This window comes from Pangasianodon hypophthalmus, chromosome 19, assembly GCF_027358585.1.
Source record: "Pangasianodon hypophthalmus isolate fPanHyp1 chromosome 19, fPanHyp1.pri, whole genome shotgun sequence".
In the NCBI taxonomy this organism is placed as follows: domain Eukaryota; kingdom Metazoa; phylum Chordata; class Actinopteri; order Siluriformes; family Pangasiidae; genus Pangasianodon; species Pangasianodon hypophthalmus.
This window is the reverse complement of record NC_069728.1, coordinates 11791859-11813774: the sequence shown is the minus strand read 5'-3', so window position 1 is coordinate 11813774 and position 21916 is coordinate 11791859. Positions and strand designations below refer to the sequence as shown.

The window sequence follows — 21916 nt, the reverse complement described above, 5'->3', positions numbered from 1 at the left end:
TTTCTTGTGGGTTAGTTCACATAGTATTCAGTAGCTCTTGATTTTTTATTTCCGTGAATATACTATGATTAAGAAGGACTAGTGGTTAGGCTACATCGCTCTCACCGCTGTGGCCCGGGTTCGATTTCCGGCCAGGGAACCGACCCCAGCCACTGGGGTTGCGTGCAACATTGCGCTCTCAGTGCCAGTCCCAAGACCGGATAAAATTGGGGAGGGTTGCATCAGGAAGGGCACTGTGCCAAATCAAACACATGGACCAATGATCCACTGACGCGACCCCTAACAGGAGCAGCTGAAAGAGGAACAACAACTATGTAAAAGTACATATTTTTGTTTTATATATATGTATTACGATCTCTGTTGTACTTGTCAAGGTGATGAGGGTCACCTTTCCATCCATGCCCAAAGGATGAATACAAAAAAAACATACCTTTAATATTCCTTTATTGCTTTAATAAAGGTGACATCATGAGATATCTGCATTAGCTTAGTGTTTGGTGCCTGTTAACTATTCCTTGGCAAGAAATCCTAACTTCAATTACACTCCAAATTGCAAAGTTGATTTAACAGCTATAAAACTGTCAAGTTCTGAAATTCCTTTTTTTTCCATAACAATAAAACATAGACATTCAGAAACAAGTAGTTTAGAAAGTATTTTCCAATAAACAGAGTCCAAAACCACAGCAGAACATGACATAAACACCATGTGCTCGTGTGCTCGCTGAAGCCACTCCTTTACTGAGCAGATGGGTTCATTATTTCTTAGGATGAGCCAAATACACCTAATCTATATGGTTTAGCAATGCTAGGTGCACATAGCACTGAACATCCACTGAAAACCTGATATGTAGCATAAATAATTTTGAGAGTTTGAGGCTAGTGGTGCATTGGGATTGTAGTTCTTGAGGCCGGCTTTGTGACCACTGCATCCTGATCATGATCTCCTTTTGGTCTCGAGTCTATTTTGTCTCAATCTTTTCTTGATCTTAGCCATAAGTCACAAACTAAGCTAAACTTGATTTCATTTAAAAATGATACTCCAAATAAATAAAAGATTGTAGATTTTAATGACATTTATAACACTATTTTTATAGCATTTGCATTTACAACATTTGGCAGATGCCCATACCAGAGAGACTTACAGAATTGATTTGTAATTTAATATATGCTCATGCTGATACAAATAGGTCATGGTCTAAGAACACTGTCAAATGCAAATCTTGTTAGAGAGGAGTTAGTATAATGAGTTAGTAGCAACATAGTGACATACATACTACACTGCACAGTCCCAGCAGTAGCATTAGTGCACAGTGAACAGTATTGCACAGTTCCCTAGGCCTTGCTTTTAAAAAATATATATATTGAAGCTGTTACAGCGGTTGAGATTGCACCTTGTCACTCTATACCTTCTGCCAGAGGGTAGGAACTGATACTCAGTGTTAAGGACAGGATGAGTCAGCCACTATTTTCTGTGGTCCCTTGAGCAAATGGACTGAAGGGACATTTATTCCTTTTTATCTATGGCTCTCATGGCAGTCTTAACAAATGAGACAAGGCAAGGCAAGTTCCTGCTCTTCTAGCTCTGCCCCCTAGTGCTTCTTCAGTGCAGACTGCTCATAACAACATAGCAGTTTGGATCTGTAAACTATAAAGACTTTTTCAAAGGAATCACAAAGAAACACAGTGTTATGTGACTGTTTAGTGATTTTGGTCTCTTTAGTCTTCTTTAGTCACTTCATCTTGCACTAGCAAGGTAGAAATAAATAAGTGATCATGTGGGAATAAGTTCTTGCTTCATTTGTTGCTTCTTTGTAAGAATGAGGATTACTGAGTAGTTAGTTTGCTGGATCTGTGGCCAATGGGCAAGAGTTATTGTGACTTTTATGTGTAACTCTATATAAATGAACTTTGAGGGTTGTTGGTTTGTCAAGATGTGTGACCAGAAGGATTTAAATTCAAATTCCTGGCAGGAGTAGATGGAAGATATTTTTTCATGCCTTTAATGTATTATGTTAAATAAGTTGTAGTGGTGAAACAGTACATTGTGACATGATACAATGTGATGCAAAAATGTGATGTTTTTGTGGAATTGTGGAAATGTATAATCTCTTAGTTATGCATCTAATGCAATTGCATTGTTTTAACACCAGAAGTCCCAATTTGTGCAACTCATAAAGTTAAAATACTGTATATATAGAGCACGCTGGCCACATGATCACTTTTTTTCATGGAGAGTCTGTACCATTACCAAAATGGGAATCATATGCACTTGTGAAGTGACCGATAGTCAGATAGCTCCAGATCACAATAACTGACAAGTGTTATACATTATATACATGTTACATGACCATGTGTTCACAGATAAAAAGAGCTCTTCAGTAGCTTTCAAACAACAACAGCCCCGCTCCTCTGTGATTTATGGTGTATGAGAAAGAGGCCGTGGAATTCAGGCAGTTTAGCTGAGCTTGAAGCTCTGTTTCCTGCTTTAATGACACTTTGTGTGCTGCTGTGGAGCTCATTTTCAAAGTCTCCAGGTCTTAGACTTTGTTTATTTAATAGATCATTTTTTGAAAAATTTATATATTTATTCTTAAGATATGGTGAACCTTTTGTACATTTTGTTTTTCGTAGCAATTTTTAAATTTATATTCATAGTCATCAAAGTTTTATAGAGACAAAAATGTGCATTGTTTTAAATTGTTCAAAAATAAAAAGGAGTCTTTTCAGATATCATTTTTCTTCATTTAAATTTTGTTCAAAATATTCTGAGAATACTAAATCGTGAGTAACACAACACTTCAAGCCTTGAGATACATTATATGCTAAGCAGATCATTACTGCTCACCAATTCATATGAATAAACTTAATAAATCTTTGTATTGACAGCATGTGTAATTTGGCAGTCATTTTGTTTGGTTCTCTCTTAGCATATAAACCATTACGTCCACGCAATGTGAAGCTAACGTCAGTGGAGAAGGGCTTAAAGGTGACATGGGACCCACCTAACGAGCTGGACGGTCGTCCAGTGGATCGATACAGTATTGGCTATGGCAAGTCCATGAGGTCTCTGCGCTTCATCAAGGTGGACAAGGACCGCCGCTCCGAGGTACTAGAGGACGTAGGTAAGGTGGATAGATGTTACATTACTGGCTGCAGATTTGACAGTCGATAGTCACGCAAAGATGTAAATGAATTGCAAGTATTAAATGCATGACTACAGCATGCACTATTTGTCTAATTTGCACGGTGTGTGTGGGTGTGTGTGTGTGTATGTGTGTTAGAGCCTGGAGTCCTGCACTTTCTCAAGATCAATTCTGAGAATGAGGAGGGAATGAGTAAACCAGTCTACAGAGCAGAAACTCCAGGAGGTACGTGTGTGTGTGTGTGTGTGTGTGTGAGTGAGTGTGTGTGTGTGTGTTTTGTGCGTGTATGCACGTGAAAGTATGAGAGAGCTTTCCTTTGTTTCCTATTATTGCTATTATGGGCCTTGGTTTTATCATGAAGAGCTATAAAGTTTTTGTGCATGTTTAATTGACTGCATTCAAGAACCCACAAAAGTACACTCCTTTTATGACCAATGTATAGCAAAGCAGTTTTATAAAAGATTTACAAATCCAAATGACTTAACAGAAATTCTATTTTAATATTACATTGTCAATCAACACTTCAGCAGAGTCCTAATGTGGCTCAAAGTCATTTTTGATCTTTTACACAGAAAATATTTATAACTTCATGGCCTCCCTGCTTATTCTTAACCTTGCCTTTTAAAACCAGACTGGATGACTAATAAAATGACACACACTTGAGCACGGTACAGAATATAATCAGTCCAGTCTGCTATTCTAATTATTCCATTCTCTTCCATTATTTGGCCTTTCCTAGAATCTGGAATCGTACTCCACCATAAAAAGCCAATACCCGAGCTTTGTGTCATCAGTCCCAAAGCCAAAATCGAGGCCTTGTGTTGTGGCAGCTTGTCACCCATCCAATGCATGCCATATAAATCTCAAAATTATTTCCTTTTCTGCCTCTGACAAACAACATCCGTGTGCATAGTTGCATTTGCAGAGCACTCATATTACACCAGACACACTAAATAAGTACACAAATTACTGCTGTGCGTAGGCCATAAATTTGTCTGTCGAAACATTTTTATTTTAATAATGTAAGATTAAGTAAAGGTTTTAATGGCATGTTATACAATATATTCTCATAGTTTGTCAGTTTATCACTGGTACATTGATCGGAATAAGTCATCACTGTCGTAAATACAATTGCCTGAGAATTAAATTGGCGTTGTTGTTCACTACAGGTGGAGAGTGGGTAAAACTGGATGGCTTTGCTGTTGAAGGTGGATTTTCTGCAAACAGCTCCTCACCAGGTAGGATTTCATACAATCAAAATCTTTTCTTAAATTTTCAATAGCTAATGTCCGTTCGCCAAAGAAAAATATGAGAGGCAATGACATAAGAAGGAATCATGCATCAGAATGTCAACAGTTTAGCTTTGCCAATATCCTTCACCATCTGTAGCAGAGTCATGAAGGCACCACACCTCAACTCACTCAGGAGAAAATCTGAAGTTTTTAGATGACAGAATTCAGTGTCTTTCCCCAGCATTTTAAAACTCAAACTGCTAAGGAGTTTTTATCTGGTGAACCAGTTGGGTGGGGCAAGAAGTTTTTTGGAATCCTTTTGGAATTTCACTCCAGATAGAGGCAGGAATGTTTGGCTGGAGGAAAGATGGTGCCCGTGTACATGACTTCCAAGAAAGACAATCACAGAATTTCATACTCTCAAACATTTTTTTTAATTATGAGGGACAGTATAAACCCTGATCAGGGTGGTGCTGAATCAGCACAAACACAGAAAAAGAAATGTGAAAAACAGGAAGCAGAAACTCAAGACAGGAGTCCTGGACTGTGCTGTCCAAACTGAAATCTCAGAACAGTCTCCTTGTGTAGGAGTGAAAGTAACAGCCATCTGAAATGCACTTGGTTTTGCAAATAATAAACAGTGTTAACAAATAATTTATAGCCTAGCTTTGCTAACTAGCTCAAAGGTAAAGTATAAGGTTAGTCACACCCATATGTGCCCATTCTAAAACCATGGGCATTAACACCGAGTTGGTCCCCCTTTGCTGGTATAACAGGGTCTAGTTGCTGCAACCTGTTCTGTCTGTACTACATAGCTTCTGGAGAACAATAAGAGTAGTCACACACAGCATAAGAACATGCTAAACAAAACATATATTTACATATTTACATTTTTAGTACTCACACTGCAAAAAAGCTCTGTAGCAAAATGTCTCTCAGTTAGTCCCTACAGTAATGAATGTTTAAAAGGGCGCTAGAAGGGCAAAACTTCCATATGCTTTTCACTTCAGAGTTTCCTGTGCAAGCTTCATTTACTTAATTTCTTCAGCACTAGAGGTAAACACATGGCCTCTGTGATATTAGATAGTCTCACAGTTATATATTTATTAGAATAATGGCACTAGCATTTCTTTTTTTTTTTAATCCACCAAGCTTGCTGAAGCCAATCTGTGAGTGTTTTATCTCTCCAAGAGTAAAGGGAAGGAATCTGTCTAAATAAACCAAATGATAATAGTTTCCTTCACTTCAAGGAGTAAATGAGGTACAAAATGAGAAAAACAAAATACATAGCTATAGTAGCACTGTGAGGGCTCTTTCAGATAGAGTTACCGCTTTTAGTCTCCAAATGCCTTTGTAATTGTATGGAGACAGCAATGAATGCACATGCACTTGCACTTACTATATTATTACTACCTTCTTGGGATATTAAGCATATCTCAGAGGATTCAGTTACCACAGCAGGATCCCATTATGTCAGATTACAATCATTTATATTTAAAAGATAAAGCAAGGCTTAGAGAAAAGATAAAGAGATAACCCTGAAAGAGACCAAGTTAAAAGAGATTTTTTTTTTCATCTGATTGACGTCTGTGAAGTTGGCAATGGCTTAGCATTCCTACAGTGCTGACTCTGTTCTGCTTTAGATTCACCTTGGAGATGCCATGGTGTTGCCATAACATTGCATGCTAATCTCTGTCTGGCAGAGAGCTAATAAGAGATATAAGTTAATGTGTCTGTCTGAGTGCACTGGGTTCATTTTTGCAATGAAATGTTTCAAAATCAAAGTCAACATTGTATTTGTTATTATTATTCAATATTTAATATAATGCTATATGCTGTACACTTTTAGAAAACATGCAAAACTCCCAAAAATAGCTAAAAGATTCTTTTTCCTAGCTGTTAACTGATGATACAGGTGCACAGAATTTTTTAAATGGTGGGCTTTGGGTTTTATTATCATCATCTCATTAAATTGCAACCAGTAAAAATGAAGCCATTAGCTCTCTTAGCCTCATATTTTGTACTTAAACTTTTGTGATGCATGCACCAAGTTACATGATGCTTAACTTGGTGGAATGGTGTTCAAATATGACATGTAGGAATTCTTAATTGGCCCTTTCAGTATAACCAGGTGTGAACACATGTTGGGAGCCAGGCCCTGTAAAACCCAGCTGAGTGCACACATAGCTGGACTGTGTCAGCTGCTCTTGGCCCTAGGGCTGACCGGTTCATCCAGCACCTGCCAGAAAGCAAAACAGAGTGCAGTGAGGCACATACCATAAAAGCCCTTAGAAAGGAAAGGGGATGTAAGTGGGGAAAGTAAGAAACAGAGAAACAGATGGCAAAAGAGAGAGATACATATACACTGTCTTTTCCTCTAAAATGAATGATGTGTGAGCCTAATTCAGTTGCATTGCCTAATTTCTTGCCTTTAAATAAGAAGAGTAGGGGTTTAATCATTCATCTTCAGTAACCAATTTATCTTGGTCAGGACACACTCATTGACACCTAGGGGCAAGTTATTGCCAATCCACCTACAGCCATGTTTTTGGGAAGTGGAAGGAAACCAGAGAACCTGCAGGAAAGCTAAATGGACAGGGAGAACATGCAAAACACCAGACAGAGCTCAGAATCGAACCAGGAACCTTGGATCTGTGAAGCGCCAATGCTACCCACTGCACACCATGCTGCTCATAGGGGTAATAGTTAATAGTGGAACACCTGGCTGCAGATAATTGAAACACACCTACATGATGGTAAAAGCATCTCCCTTTCCTGCTGCTGCAATTTAAATGTGCTTCAAGATTTGTCCAGTCTCTTTCACTAGTTTGGTATGATATTAATTTCTCTGGTGATAGTACTGTACCTTCAGCAGTTGGTACAGTGCCAGAGTGAATATGTTGAAGTGCTGCCTCTTAGAAAGTGAGACAGAGTGGAAAAATGATCCAGAATTAAACCAAAGCTTTCTAGCTCATATGAACAGAATGATTTCAGCTCACGTTCATCTCTCTCTCTCTCTCACACACACACACACACACACACACACACACACACACACACACACACTATTTTTCCTTCCTCTTCTTCCAGACCTGTTCCTCCAACTAGAACTCATTCACCCCAATAGCATTCAACTCTAGCACATACATTCTGTCCTTTGCTTTTGATGTACTATATTTCTGATGCTTTTCTAGTCTAGCTCAATTTCCAGAGACAAAAAGTCTTCATGATTTTTAAATAGATACTGTAACTGTCATGTAAAAATGCAAAAAAAAAAAAAAAATCGATATTAATAAGATGGATGAGCCTTGTCTTGCTGAAACAACTGATACAATACAGTAGATCTTTAAGCCATTCATGAACGTAGTGCACTGTAGCAAAGAAAACACTAAATGATGCAGAGCAACAGCACTCAAGGACTAGATTTTGTTCCCTCCTGGCTAACCCAAAATATCTCTCTAAGCATTCAGCCTGGTGTTGCTTTAGGAAACCTTGATTAAGATATGCAATTCTGATCTGCTGCAATCAGCCCTCAAAATGCAGTGACACTGTGTCCATTGCCAGAGTCAGATTGCAGTCTATCATCTGCGACTGATTACTGAAGGAGACAGAAGAAAAGCCCAGGGGGATGTTTTTCATTATACTGTCTATGATATTAGACTGCAGTGCAATGAGAAGAGAAAACAAAAAGTAGGACACAGAAAAATGGGAGAGAAATCAATGCTTTGACAGAAAGAGAGGAAAAACTGCCTGGCTTTCTGCTGGCCAAGTCCAGTCATATGGGGAATAGCACTAGAAAAACAGCAAAAAGGAAGTGAGAGAGCAGAGGACTGTGTGGTCCTGAATGGCTATAAGCTTGGATAAACATGGGCTGCTAAATTCTCTCTGCATTCTGCAAATGCTTTGTCTGAGAGTCAAGATCACATTTGTTTGCTACAAAAACTAATCAACATTTTTGTAGCCAGAGTATGACTTACACAGGCAAATTGATGCCACATTAAAAATAAAAAATAAAAACAGATCAGCTACAGAAAGTCACGAAGATCTTAAAGTTAATGAATAACATCGTATAAATGGTCAATATCCCAAATCATTGCCTTTTATGTCCCTGCAACAAACTTTTATATCATTTCTGAGAAATGACTGAAACATCTCAGTTTAAAATGATTGTTGTAAATTATTATGAATTTCTTGTATTAAGATAAACCTTTTATTACATGAGTCGATATATACACACATACGTATATGTATAATTTTTTTCAGGCCGCTGTTGAATGCTTCTTTCTTATTGGTCAGAAGGTGTTGATTAATTTTCTGTAACAGCATGGCTAAAACAGTGCATCCCCCTGAGAGGTTTATATACTTATTCACGTTCTAATATGTTATCATTTCTTTACTAACAGCTTGCATAAGGACTGGTATGGTGGATGCTTAACTTAAATAGATTAAAAATGTGTTATCATTGGTGAGGTTTTCTGTGAAGAAACATTTATTTAACATTTTTGGATGCCTCTAGTGTGGGCTCTTTGTAACAGTCAGAAGTAAAGCTGTAACTTTAAAGTAGACAATACGTCAGAGTGAGGAATCAGTCTCTAGGTTTAAAAAAAAACTATTTTACCTAACCTATTAAACCTAATTAACTTTTGTTCTGTTATGACTGCATAAAACAGTATTTTCTTCTGTTTTCTGTTGATCATTTTCCTTGTCTCTGTTACAGTTTATTGAATTAAGTGAAGCAAAACAAAGAACTCTAATGCCAATATTGTCTTGATCTCTTGTTAGGTAGAAGGTCATCTGAGTTCTCCTCTAAGATAAGCCCTCAGCCTGCAGTTGAGAAACCAACACTGTTACAGCAGAGAGCCCCTCAGTCTTCCTCAGGCCCTGAGGCTCCACGCAGAGGAGGATACCTGCCGATCCGCTCTCAAAACAAACATAGGGTGGACCTCAGTCAGCCCCAAGCTGACCAGCGCAATGCTAACAAACCTAAACTAGGTGAGGACAACAGGCATCTTCTGAGAACATTACCTGAATTTAGAAATTATTTTGATATTCCTCAAGTATGTTGTTCACATAAAGATATTATTTTTGATTATACTGTTTCCTAGTTACTTAATATAGTAGAATGAGATCCTAGAAGCTTGTATGCTTTAAGAGTTAATTATGGTCTGTAAGCAATATAGTGTTAAAATGCATGTTCATTTTGTGAATAGCATGGCGTATATAATGATACATGGCTGTATCTGATATTTCCCTCTATTCGTAGCATCTGAGTCCATCTATGTGGTATCACTGCAGGCACAAAAAACACTACAGAGGAACGTACCAGCAAGTACGAGTGTAAATACCGAAAACCCTCCTCCAGGTAGAGTCCATTATTGTAGCACCTCAGTATTACAAGGTTCTATCTGGCAATTTAGTTGAAAATATGTTAACCACATAAACTTCACTGGTGGATACTTTATTGTCCTGTGGTGTTATTTTTTATTTTCCAAAACTTTTGGTGTTATACTTGAAAAAATGAAAAGTTCTCCAAAATCAGAGATGTATTTTAATGAGATTTGATGAGGTTCCATCTGCCAGCCAAGCATCATCCAGGATGAACATATGATGCTTGCAACATAGGCAGGCTTGACCAACCAACATCCATGTTCCATTTACACTCTGACAGAGAAGAACAGACTTGTAAATCTCTGTACAACAAGCCAAAGGAGACATTAACTTTTACCTGTACCAGTTTACATATACTACATAAAAGTAATAAAAAAAAACAGGTACAGACTAGGTCTACTGTACTGACTGTGTTTGCAATATATAAACATATTGGCATATTAGCTAATGTAAAAAAAGCTAATATTGTGGATAACATCACATAACAATAGCATTAAATGACATTACTGACATTAGCTAGCTCCAAGCAATATGCTTAATATACATGTATGTTCAAATGTATTTAATATTGATAAATTTTAAAAATGTCTTTCACTACAATGTTTAGTACCATTTATTCATTATTTAATGAGATTTAGAGTTGACCTAATAAGAAACAGCCAGATAGAACCTTATAAAATAGTAATTGAGCTCACAGAATAAGGTTCTATCTGAGTTTGACAACTGTTTTGCTAGCTGGAATTTCAAAACTTTGATGTCCCATATCTCAAAACAGCACTTCACTGGAGATAGACCATTATAATACTAAGGTCACAACATTACATGAGGAACACACACTTTCACACAACTCTTTTCAATTGCTCAAAAACATTGTGTAGTTAAGATATTTAATGCTGCTATAATGATATGATACACAGTTTACAACTGTAAAACAGTCTTACTCTTTTGGGAAATCAAGTATTTCATCATTAACCATGTTTATCAGAGCGTGATGAAGTAGAGGAGGCAGAAGACGTCACAGTGAGGATTCTGTCTCCCCAGTCTGTTGTAATCACATGGGTGGATCCACTTGTCAAGAAACAGAAAAGTATCCCTGAAGGTACCAGGTAAGAAATGTGTCAGATGAGTTTTGGTTTATGCATAGTTTGTGTAATATGTTAACAAGCTTTGTATGATAGTGGATAGTTTCTAATGATTTTCACTTCAAGATGGATTTTTGTTGTGTCACAATAAACGTCCTTTACTTGTAGGCAATACACTGTCAGATATAGAGAGAAGGGAGAGTCTGCTCGGTGGGAATATAAGGAGACCTCACAGAGGCGGCTCGTGATTGAGAAGCTCTCTGCTGATGGAATGTATGAATTCTCTGTTCGAATCAGTCAGGGAGACCAACATGGAGCATGGAGTGTATCTGTATTCCAAAGGACTCCTGAATCAGGTATGGATGAGTGAGCTCCAAACACTTTGTGTTGTGCTGGTAATAGAAAACACACACATATGCACACACATACTCATGCCAAAAAATGCATATATACAATTAACAAAGTCAGAGTTGCATAAATCATGCAGCATGTCATAACAGCCTCTGTGTAATGGATCATTAAGATGTTCTTGCCTGCCTGCTTGGAAAACTAATGACTTCATTACTATTTTTCCTGGAAAACCTATAGCTGTGTTGTTTCCAGATGAAAAAAAAATGTGGTAGGAGGAACGCCGAAGTTCTAGAGCAAAATCTCTGTATTACTCCTTCTCTTTGGCCATGTATATCTTTTCTTCAGTTCTGACCTTAACTCTGCAGCTCCCTCTGGTCCTCCTGAGAACTTTGAGGTGAAACCACTTAGAGGGAAAGGCACAGCGGTCACAGCAACATGGGATCCACCTGATGAACCCAATGGTAAAATCAGAGGTGAGACTTACAACGCACCCCTGTTTATTATTACAGTTTCTATCTGGTTTATTCTGTGAGGAGTATGGCCAAATTTCTGAAGGAATTGGCTGTGAAAAATTATACTAGTGTTTTGCCAAGTTACAAATAAAAATAAATCATATTTTCTGGTTTAACATGTTGCATTAGTCAAAGTGCTGCTTTCTATTAGTAAAAGAGGATTGTATCGTATCCAAATATAAATGACCAGATGTATTACTCTGTGTTTTTCTTCTAGAATATATCCTGTCCTATGCTCCAGCCTTGAAACCCTTTGGAGCAAAGTCAGTAACATATCGTGGCACTACTACCTCAGCCACCATAGATGGACTGAGACCTGGTGATCGCTACATCTTCAAAATTCGAGCAGCTAACAGGAAAGGGCAAGGACCACAGTCTAAAACCTTGAGTGTTGCAATGCCGGAAAGTAAGTCCCAAATTCTCTCTTTCTGATTATCAACAAAATTAAGGTTAAAAAGATTGTCTTCTAGGGTACTTCTAGGGTAAACAACAAAAGCATTAAAATGTTGGCAGGTATAACTAAAATAAAATATGACTTTTATTATTATTATTATTATTATTATTATTATTATATTAATATTATTATTAATTTCTCTACTTTTAATTCATAATTTAGATTATGGTATTAAAATCAAAGAAATATATTAAGGTTTAGCAACTTAAGTTTAAAACCTAGCTTCTGAAGTTGCCAGATTTTACCGTTTTTTTGCCGTCTAAAAAACAAGCATAAAAGAAAGAGACACTATAGAAATGAGATGAAAGCACGGACTCAAATATAAATATAGCACAGGCAATTTTTTAAAAAAAACTAGCCTACTATTATATGTGGGCAGCAGCAAAAAGCATGAAGTTTAAATGAATAAATTCTGAAATGCTGTTGAAAAGTAGAGAAGTAACTGGACAGATCACAAAAAATAGCTCTTGATATCGAACAGCTAAAAAAATTATACACAGTGTGGCCTGCATTGAGCTTCATGAAATTGTAATGTATGCATGCAGTGTAGGCTACTTTTTCTGTGCATTTAATTCACAGTTCTCAAATTAATAAAACAATGGCCATGCTTTGATTCATTCCAAGTGCTCTTCTATAAAGAAAATAATGGCCATTGGTTTAAAGGATAAGCTAACCAAGCTGTCATTTGGTTACAGATCACTTTAAGTAGTTTTTTTGTCTGAGTGTATTTAGCTGCTCAACAAAATGTGAATTTATATATATATATATATATATATATATATATATATATATATATATATATATATATATATATATATGATAGATAGATAGATAGATAGATATAGATTATAACAACTTGTCAGAGAGTTTAATTCAGCTCACATGCAACTGTAGGAGCAGCATTTAAGTCTGTAGAGGTCTGAATACACATACACTCAGTTTCGGTACACAGGTTTAACTCAACTCTGAATATGACAAAAATTGCTTAACAAAACCTTACAGGTTTACCTTACTTTGTTGCCAGCCAGCACTACTGCCTCACGGCATTCCACTCAGCCTAAGAACCCATCCAGAACATCTGTATCTGATGACTTAGAGGATCAGTATACAGAAGACACGGAAGAATCTCATACCCATACCACTACTTCTCCACCCACAAACAAGAAATATCGCCCCCTTTCTCAAACACGGTCTTATCACAGCATTTTTTCATCTATAAGGGGCTCTGTCAGGAGTTCAAGTTCCAACTCTAGGACAACCATTAGCAGTGATAAAGAAGGAGATGAAGAAGAGACACCAACAGACACTCCAAAAGAAGATGAAGCAACAGCAAATGAAGCTGTTGAGGATATGCAACCTGAAAGTACTAACAATGTTCCATCAAAAACTGAGAAGGAAGAAGAACAGAAAGTTTCATCTGCAGCTAAGGAATCAAGCTCTATTCTTAAAGGTTCATTACCCAAAACTCATTCCTCTTCTCCAATGTCCAAAGAGGGCCATCACCAATCTCAGTCACTGACCCCTCACACATCTTCTGTTGTCAATGCCGGCCGTTTAAGACGGCCACCCTCTAGTACCTCAGGGTCACGGTCAAGGAATCAGAAAGGAGTATCTTCCAGTTTACCCAACAGCCAAGACCCTGCAGTCTCAAAGAAAGTCCACCCCAGCTCCTATCCTGAAGACAAGGTCAGTACTACAGTAGCAAAATCATCCACCCCATTGCCTCAGGAAACCAAGATGGAAACAGAGAGAGAGTCATCATCTTCATCACTATCTTTGCCAGTGTCATCAGCTGGGACGAGTAGAGTTTCTAACCCAACAAATCATGCCAGTAACTCAGGGCCTGGTCCTGTTTATCCAAATGGCAGAAGAGTAACTCAATCTAAGGGTCACAGATATCAGACAGGACAACAAAAAACAGCTTTAACCTCATCTGCTTTATCACAATCTTCAGCAGGATCCAGTACTGACAATCGGGATACCCACTCAACCAGCATTGGGGACACAAAATATGACAATAAAAATGATTATAAACTAAAGATTAAAAATAATGAAGACTCACCTTCCTCTTATCAATATACCACTACTCCTTCCCCTTCAATTAAAGGAGAGAATACACGGGACCTTGGTAACAATAATTATAAAGACAAGTCTGTTAATAGTCATTTGCCTTCATCTCAGATTCCGTCTACAGCAATCGCAGGACATGGTTCCTCCTTGTCTAACAGAAATTCCAAGATAGTAATTGGAAGTAGTCAAAGAAAAGATGTCAGGATCCCATCGAGCAGGACTGCTTCTTCTGTAGGTGCAGGGAGGCCAATTCTGAGAGGAACACCATCGAATTCAACAACCCCAGGAGAGCATGTCAGTGGTAAAACCAAAACCTTCCCAACAACCTACACTACAAAACATTTGGTTGACTCTGACCTTGCAAAACCAACTGTAAACAGCAGACAAGCTGTTTCAAGCAATGGACAGACAACTTCTAATGATCACGTTCACAAAGAAGACATAAACTATAGCAATGATCACAAACATCATTACCTCTCTGAGGTCAGCAAAGAAACCCATGAGATTAGCAATAAGAATTCTGCCCCAACTGATCCCCCCAAAACAATTGCCTCTAATGTTAAAGAGATTCAGCAGTCTGGTCAAACATCTGAGAACAGCTCTCACTCATCCTATATGACTCTCAGTAGACTTGGTTTGGGTTCAAAAGGAAAGGTTCGTTCTGCTCTCCTGGCCAGTCGTCTGAATGAGTTACGGTTGCTTGGTAGGTTACAGACAATACAAAATACACAACTGGGCTCTGCTGCTAAACAAAACTCCTCTTCATCATCCGTTTCAACTTCTTCATCCTCTTCTGCCTCCCAGACCATGGAACACAAAGCCTCACCTTCAGATCATGGCACAGGTACAAGCCAAAATGCTAACGTTAGATCAACTGTGGGATCGGTCTCACGCTCATCCCTGAAGCAACCTGCTACTTATCAAAACTCTGGTGGCGACACTCCAACTGATATCAAGACCTCCTTAACGGCTCCAGCTAGAAATCCAGTGGTGAGATCACGCTTTTCACACAGATCTGACAAATATTCAAGAGGAAAAACCCCACTCAGCTTGCACAAACCTAGTTATGGGCAAGGTAAACTTAATTTTATTCACAAGTCTTGTTCAATATATACATAAATTAAATGAAGGTGTGAAGTTACAGTGTCTCGTATTTAATTTGCTTGTGCAGGCAAGAATGGGCGACCAAATCTTACAGCTACAAATGGCAAAATTGCATCTACATCAAATGAAAATACAAAAGGAAATGGAGTCAAATATATTACAGGCCCCGATGGAACCAGATGGGTGTGTTTACATTAATAATTATATATATTAATAAACATATAATGAGGCTTGCTCTGCCAACAACTTTGTGTGAAAAGTCAAAACATTGTCTTAAGGGATATCTTTATGTTGTGGCTTAGGTCCTGCCATGTGTCTTTTTTAATCTTTCTCATGTATTTACAGTGAATGTACCCTCCCTTAGGTTGTAGATCTGGATAAAGGAGTCTTAATGAATGAAGAGGGAAAGGTTTTGCAGGATACTAGAGGCCGGCCCAGGAAAGTAGTCATTGGAGAAGATGGAAAAACTATTTTTGGTATGATTTTTTATTCCTTCTCATTTTACTAACTGCTAGCTTCAGATGTAGTAAACGTTTGTCAGACAGTTAACATATGATCTGTTTTCCATTAGATGAGCAGGGTACCCCATTAGTAAACCAGGAAGGTATGGCTTTGTTTGGTCATGGGAGGGACAGTCGGCCTGTGGTTAACCCCAAAGATAAGTACCTCACTGTGGGAGGGAAGCCAGTGGTGGGCCTGGATCGTCCTTCACCCAGTACTACAACCACAACCACCACATCTACAACTACACCTACAACTACACCTACAACTACAACTACAACTACAACGACAACCACCACCACAACCACCACCACAACCACTGCTGAACCAACAACAACAGAAATTACAACTCTAGAGTCCACAACTGAAGCTTTGCCTACCTGTCCCCCTGGAACATTTCCAAAGCTGAATAAGAACGGCATTCCTGTGATGGATGTTTATGGAATACTGGACTGCTACCCAAGTGGTGAGCTTTTTAAAAGCATACTTGAATTTTCCAGGTGTTTTTAACATATGACAAATATTGTACCAATATCATATCATATCATATCATATAAAATAGCTATTCAATGAAGAAACAGTAAAAAAATTGAGATGGGCTTATACCTGCACATAAAAAGATTTTCAAAATGTGTTAAAGCATGTTTTACTAATGAGATGTTCTGAGCATGTGATTTATTGCCATTGAATGCAACTGAAATGGCAATGTAACCAGGGTTAAGATTAAATTAAAGATTGTTTAACTCACCATATCACATAACTGTTTACTCTTGTATAATATGATTTGAGGAAATATAAACCAAATATGAATTTGGATAAGGATTGTCTGCTTCGCTGTTCTTCATACTCAATATATAGGGCTCATAAATGTGGGGCATTTCCTTTCATTAACAAATATCTGTGTAAAAAAAAAAAAACTTTTGTTTGGCATATAGATTAGTTCAGGCACCATATTTGTGTTTTTGCATTTGGTAGGTTATACATTAGCAAATCTGAGTTTATTATTAAGGAGTCTGAAAACTGTAGCTGAGTTTTTTCGTTTCTGGTAGGGGCGGCTCAGTGAATTGAATTTGACTGACAGGAGGAACTTAGTCTGAGTGATATAGTTTGTATGCAACTTACACGCAGGTGTTAAGGCTTTAACAAATAGCTCAGTTGGTTAAAAACGATTATATTATAATAATATATTATATTATATTATAATAATACTTTAATTACTTATGTTTCTTATGTAACAATGCTTTGACATTTCATGCTGTCAATGTGCCGTTTATCCTACAGATGAATTTTGGATGGAGACCACCATGTTTCCTACCACCACTCAGCTGCCCACTACCACTCATACCCCCACTACTGAGTTCCGCATCTTCAACAACAGCCCATCCTCTGAGTTTGATGCTACTGGCAAGAAACGCTTCACAGGTAATGTATCTTTGTGTGTGCATGTGTGGACATCTCAAAAATTGCTTTGTAGGTTCCTCTGCGTTTGTAGGTTCAAAACCATGATCCTCAACTTACTGATCCTTACTGTGCTATTCAGTTTCATTATAAAATGACTTAACCATAATTCACCTTGGTATGGCTCTCAGCAAGTAATATGAGTCTTGGCCCAAGTTTTATTTGTTCTTTTGGAGTGGGCCATTTGAGAAAGTCATTGACGTTACAAAATCTAATAGCTCAGCTTCTTTAATGTGGGTATCTTCTATAGCCTACAGAATATCTCTGAATACCTGAGAGAAAGTCGATCTTAACAATAATCTGAAATCTTGTAGCATGTGGATTCCTGCCCAAACTGAGAGAGAGAGAGAGGGAGAGAGGGTGGAGGAATGAGAGATTTAGCTATATAAACAGCCTTTTAAGTTTTCTGTTCCAGGTGAGAAAATGTTTATGAAAGTGGGTTTTAGTCATCACGGGGAGTGATGGTGGTTGTTCTAATCTGACCCACCACATAAGTAAATTACATAAAATTTACAGTGCATAATTGTGAAACATATTTATAGTAAACTACTATAATATATTTACAGGTAATTACTGTACTTCAGTATATCACTATATATAATCAATTCAACCACCTCTACCATTGAATTAGTGCTTTATTAATTTTTAATTCTACCACTCAAAGAGATAAACTCAAAGAGGGTTTGTGTTTGCCTAAAATATTAACTAAAATCAAGGGCACAAAAGTGATCCACTAATTTTCAGATGTTATCTAATCTGATTATCTATGTAAGATTAAATCCATCAGAGTCTCTTCTGAACAAGTGCTTCAACAGAAGGGATAAGACTCAAGAAAAACTGAGTCTTTAAATAGTGACCTAGAAATAGTGCAGACTCTTGAATATGAAATATATATGTTTTATATTTATACTTTTCACAATTCTAAATCTTTCTGCTTATTTCTAGTTATAAATGAAAAAAAGATCTCAGATTTTTTTATGTGGTCTCAGATTTTTGGGCCCTACTGTATATTGTTGTTTATAAGGTAAATGTCTTGATAAGGGCAAGTCATCTGGAAGCTGGATTTGGCATGTAAAGTTAAGAGGTGATTCTGTCTTTGTGGCCTGTATCCTTTAAGTGCATTATTCTCCTCGCTGCTGCGATCTTTTCCTGATTAAGTCTTTTGTATACAGAACCTGGTGCAGATGTTGAGTGCAGGGCTGGAAGTTAGAAGCTGAAAAGGTAGTGTGAGTTTACTGTAAACATTATTCTGAGCCAATACTTCCTCTCCAACACAGTCTGCAGAGATCAAGTATGCTGTTAGCATAACAGCAGTGTGTCTGCTTTGCTCATTTACATTGCCCTGCTCAAGCTTCTGATCTGAGGCCAGCTCAAGGCATGTGACTCATGGTGGGATGGTCAAGGACCTCCTGCTTAATGGTTTCCTACCTTCCCTGCTTCTGAAGAGTGTTTTTTTCAAAGCTGTGACTTAATGGAAATTTAACTACAGGAAAGAGGCTGAAAAGACAATATCAATAAAATTTTCATATTCAGTCACAGGAGCTACTCTGGCTTGTTAATCAACTGCTTTCACCAAATTTATTTTAACCTCTTAGGTTCCTTTACATTTCCTAATCCTTATCAATGTTATCCAGTAACTGAATGGAAAAACGATGCACAAAGTTTAAGCTAATATTACATTATAAATTTAAGGACTGAAAGTGGCAGATCATCCACAGTTCCTTGGAGTTTAGAAGGACATTTACAATACCAAGGTGTAAACTGTGTCAGAAAATGGCCCTGACCTGGAGAGCCTCTTTTTCTGAGCATTAAACCATGTTCTGAGAGTTCACAGGGTCTCATGACTCTTCTAATGTGCTTTTCTTGGCAGCAACTTGACGTCAACAGTTTTGTCTGGGAAAAGCATGCAAAAAAAACTCTAAAGAATGAGTAACGTAATAAGCCAGCTCCTTGTTGTTTCGTGAAGGAGTCCCACAATGGTCCTCAGGCTTGCTGGACTGAGAGAGCAAGCACAGATGTCAACACCATAGATACCAGTGGAGCCAGTAGCACCAGTGCAGAACTGCTCTCGTAACACTCAAAATTCCCTAACAGGATCCCATTATAGACATCCATAGACATCCATAGACAAATGAACTCTGCATGAGTTCAAACCATTCTTTTTCTACCAGTGGCAGTTGGCCAGTTATTCTCACCCTGGGAACAACAAAAACATGATAAGTAAAGTTAAACATGCAACATTGGACTAGTAAAACGAGGGTGCAAGAAATCGCCTGAGCTAATAACATGACCGTTATGAAATAACAAAATGCAGTTAATTCTGAAGCTGCATTAATACAGAACAGGACACTCATAATTGAGACAATGAACATGGTTTAGTATACTGACAGTAAAAACACCTGGCTCAGCAAGTAGACTGAGGTACCTTAGATGACCCCAAAGCACATTGTCAGAGAGAATGAGAAAGAGTGTTGTGCATTATCATGCTTTAAAGGTATTTAAAGGCCATGGAATCTCCTGGGGTATTTAAACCCCAGTCCTCCAGTACATCCACTGCTTTCACAGAACTGCTTTTGTATTTGTTTTTTGACCCTCGCAATTACACATGACAGCTGCAAAATCTTTGCATGTTTTTGTGTATTATGGTCTGAAGTATCTTTTCTTATCACACATGAAACAGAGGCCTTTGGTTATTAGCTCATAACTCAACGCAGTGTGACGTGTGTATGTCTGTATCTGCACATGTTTGTTCCGGTCAGCAACGTCTCAGGGAGCATTTGATTAGCTCCAGGTGTGCGTCTTGTAACCCAATCAAATTTCTGGAAGTGCTCCCAGCTGTCAGACTACAGCAATCACAGAACCACATTGAGCCAGCAATAGAGACAAAACCTACCAAACCACCACAGAACTGCCAACAGATAACAGATAAACAATAGTCTCAAATAACAACCCCTTCTTGCCCTCCAAACAAACCAGAGAACCACAATAAGTCAGAAGTTTCATTCAGTCAGCTAAACTATACCAGGAATGTATGACATGCAGTGTAAACCCAACTGAAAAAGTATTTTATTTCTTTAGTCAGTGCAGAATGTGGAACACATTAATATAGTGTTCTCCTGATGACTAGACATAGAGATTCAATATGTTTGACTTTCACTTGAGCCCCCATTTCTTTCCTTTTCTCAGCTCCATATGTGAACTACATCCAGAAGGATCCTGGTGCTCCATGTTCCCTGACCGAGGCTCTAGAGTACCTGCAGGTGGATGTGCTGGCTGATCTCATTGAGAAGGACAGTGTCACAGCCAGCCAAAAGCAGCCACCCAAACACAAGCCGCATAACATCACTGTGATTGCCATGGAGGGCTGTCACTCATTTGTTATTTTGGACTGGGCCCGCCCATTGAAGGATGACATGGTGTCAGGTGCCACCTCTGCTTAAATCTAGCATGACCCTACAAATACATTTTGGCTTTGCTTAACATGACAAGAAAAATGTACTTCAAATCCCTATAGGATCCTTCAGTTTGTCCCTCTGGAAGAATCCTTAGAGGCTCTATGTCAAATTCAACATCAGGGAGTATCCATATCAGGGAAGGAGTAGAACCCATTTAGGAAGACATGAAGCCTTAACTACCCTCAGAACCATGTTCAAAATGCCTAGACAAATAAGAAGTTCAATCTAGAACACTTAAGGGTTTGTCCCTCTGGGAGAACGCTTAATGTTCTAAGTAGGATCTCTTTAGGGAGCTATGAATGCTTTACTATCTATAAAATAGACAGGGTAAGTAAGCACACACACTTAAGTTTAAAGGTAGATCCATAAAAGCTTCTATCTAGAACTCTGTAACAGTGTCTTTCCCCTTTAGAGAGGCTTCCAAGTAGTGTAACAGTATAAAAGTGCACTGTAAGTTCCAAGTACTCATTTAAACGCTCCTTCAAAAGGTTCTGTGAAAAAGGATCCCACTATTCACATGGTTTTCCATGTTTTACTGGTGCCAATAGGCTAAACAGTATTGTTGATTCACTTTTAGTTTATAAACATAACATAAACATCTCCCTCTTATGACTTATGAGACCAGGTAAACTCTGGAGTCTCTAAGATTACTGGATTTCCTTGTCAGAATTAATCATTTAGTGTCCCTGTGTGCTTTAAATATGTTCTCTCTGAATAGCGGAGAAGAGATTTGAAGCAGCCATGAGACTGTATGATGTCTAAAACAGATAGTAGTTGTTTTCCTCACCCCGTCCTCTCCCTGCATAACTTCATTCCATACTGTTTCTCTCCTCCTTTCTTTTTTCTTTTTTGCAACCCCAACCCTATCGACTTTAGTGCAGTCCTGGCCTAAATATACACAATGAACATGCACACACACACGCACACACACACACACACACACACACACACACACACACCGTCTTAATGTCTTAAAACATATACAGTCTTTAAATGTTCTGTTGGCCTTAACTTTACCCCAAAGTGACGTGTAATGTTTGTAGGTGCCGTAATTTAAGCCACACATTTCTCAACAGAGAGCTGGTGCATGGTTATCAGCAGCTCCATCAGCAGTAGAATAATGCTTTGCTGTAGTGGTTTTCTAGAATGTAGCAGAAATATTTTCA

At 38.1% G+C, this 21916-nt stretch overlaps 1 protein-coding gene across 2 annotated transcripts in view; it reads left to right on the top strand.

Moving 5' to 3' along the window:
* The window catches only part of fndc1 (fibronectin type III domain containing 1), a 38627-nt gene that overhangs the window by 6362 nt on the left and 10349 nt on the right, over positions 1 to 21916 (top strand). Inside the window, exons 2-16 of one of the 2 annotated variants that reach the window (XM_026923025.3) lie at positions 2928 to 3122; positions 3282 to 3368; positions 4313 to 4381; positions 9158 to 9367; positions 9639 to 9737; positions 10749 to 10869; positions 11014 to 11201; positions 11562 to 11669; positions 11926 to 12114; positions 13187 to 15307; positions 15404 to 15519; positions 15701 to 15812; positions 15908 to 16303; positions 17119 to 17259; positions 20482 to 20718. In XM_026923025.3, the coding sequence (XP_026778826.3) occupies positions 2928 to 3122; positions 3282 to 3368; positions 4313 to 4381; positions 9158 to 9367; positions 9639 to 9737; positions 10749 to 10869; positions 11014 to 11201; positions 11562 to 11669; positions 11926 to 12114; positions 13187 to 15307; positions 15404 to 15519; positions 15701 to 15812; positions 15908 to 16303; positions 17119 to 17259; positions 20482 to 20718 (4389 nt within the window). The remainder of the gene's footprint in view (positions 1 to 2927; positions 3123 to 3281; positions 3369 to 4312; positions 4382 to 9157; positions 9368 to 9638; positions 9738 to 10748; positions 10870 to 11013; positions 11202 to 11561; positions 11670 to 11925; positions 12115 to 13186; positions 15308 to 15403; positions 15520 to 15700; positions 15813 to 15907; positions 16304 to 17118; positions 17260 to 20481; positions 20719 to 21916) is intronic. The other variant, XM_026923026.3, reaches the window with a different exon arrangement.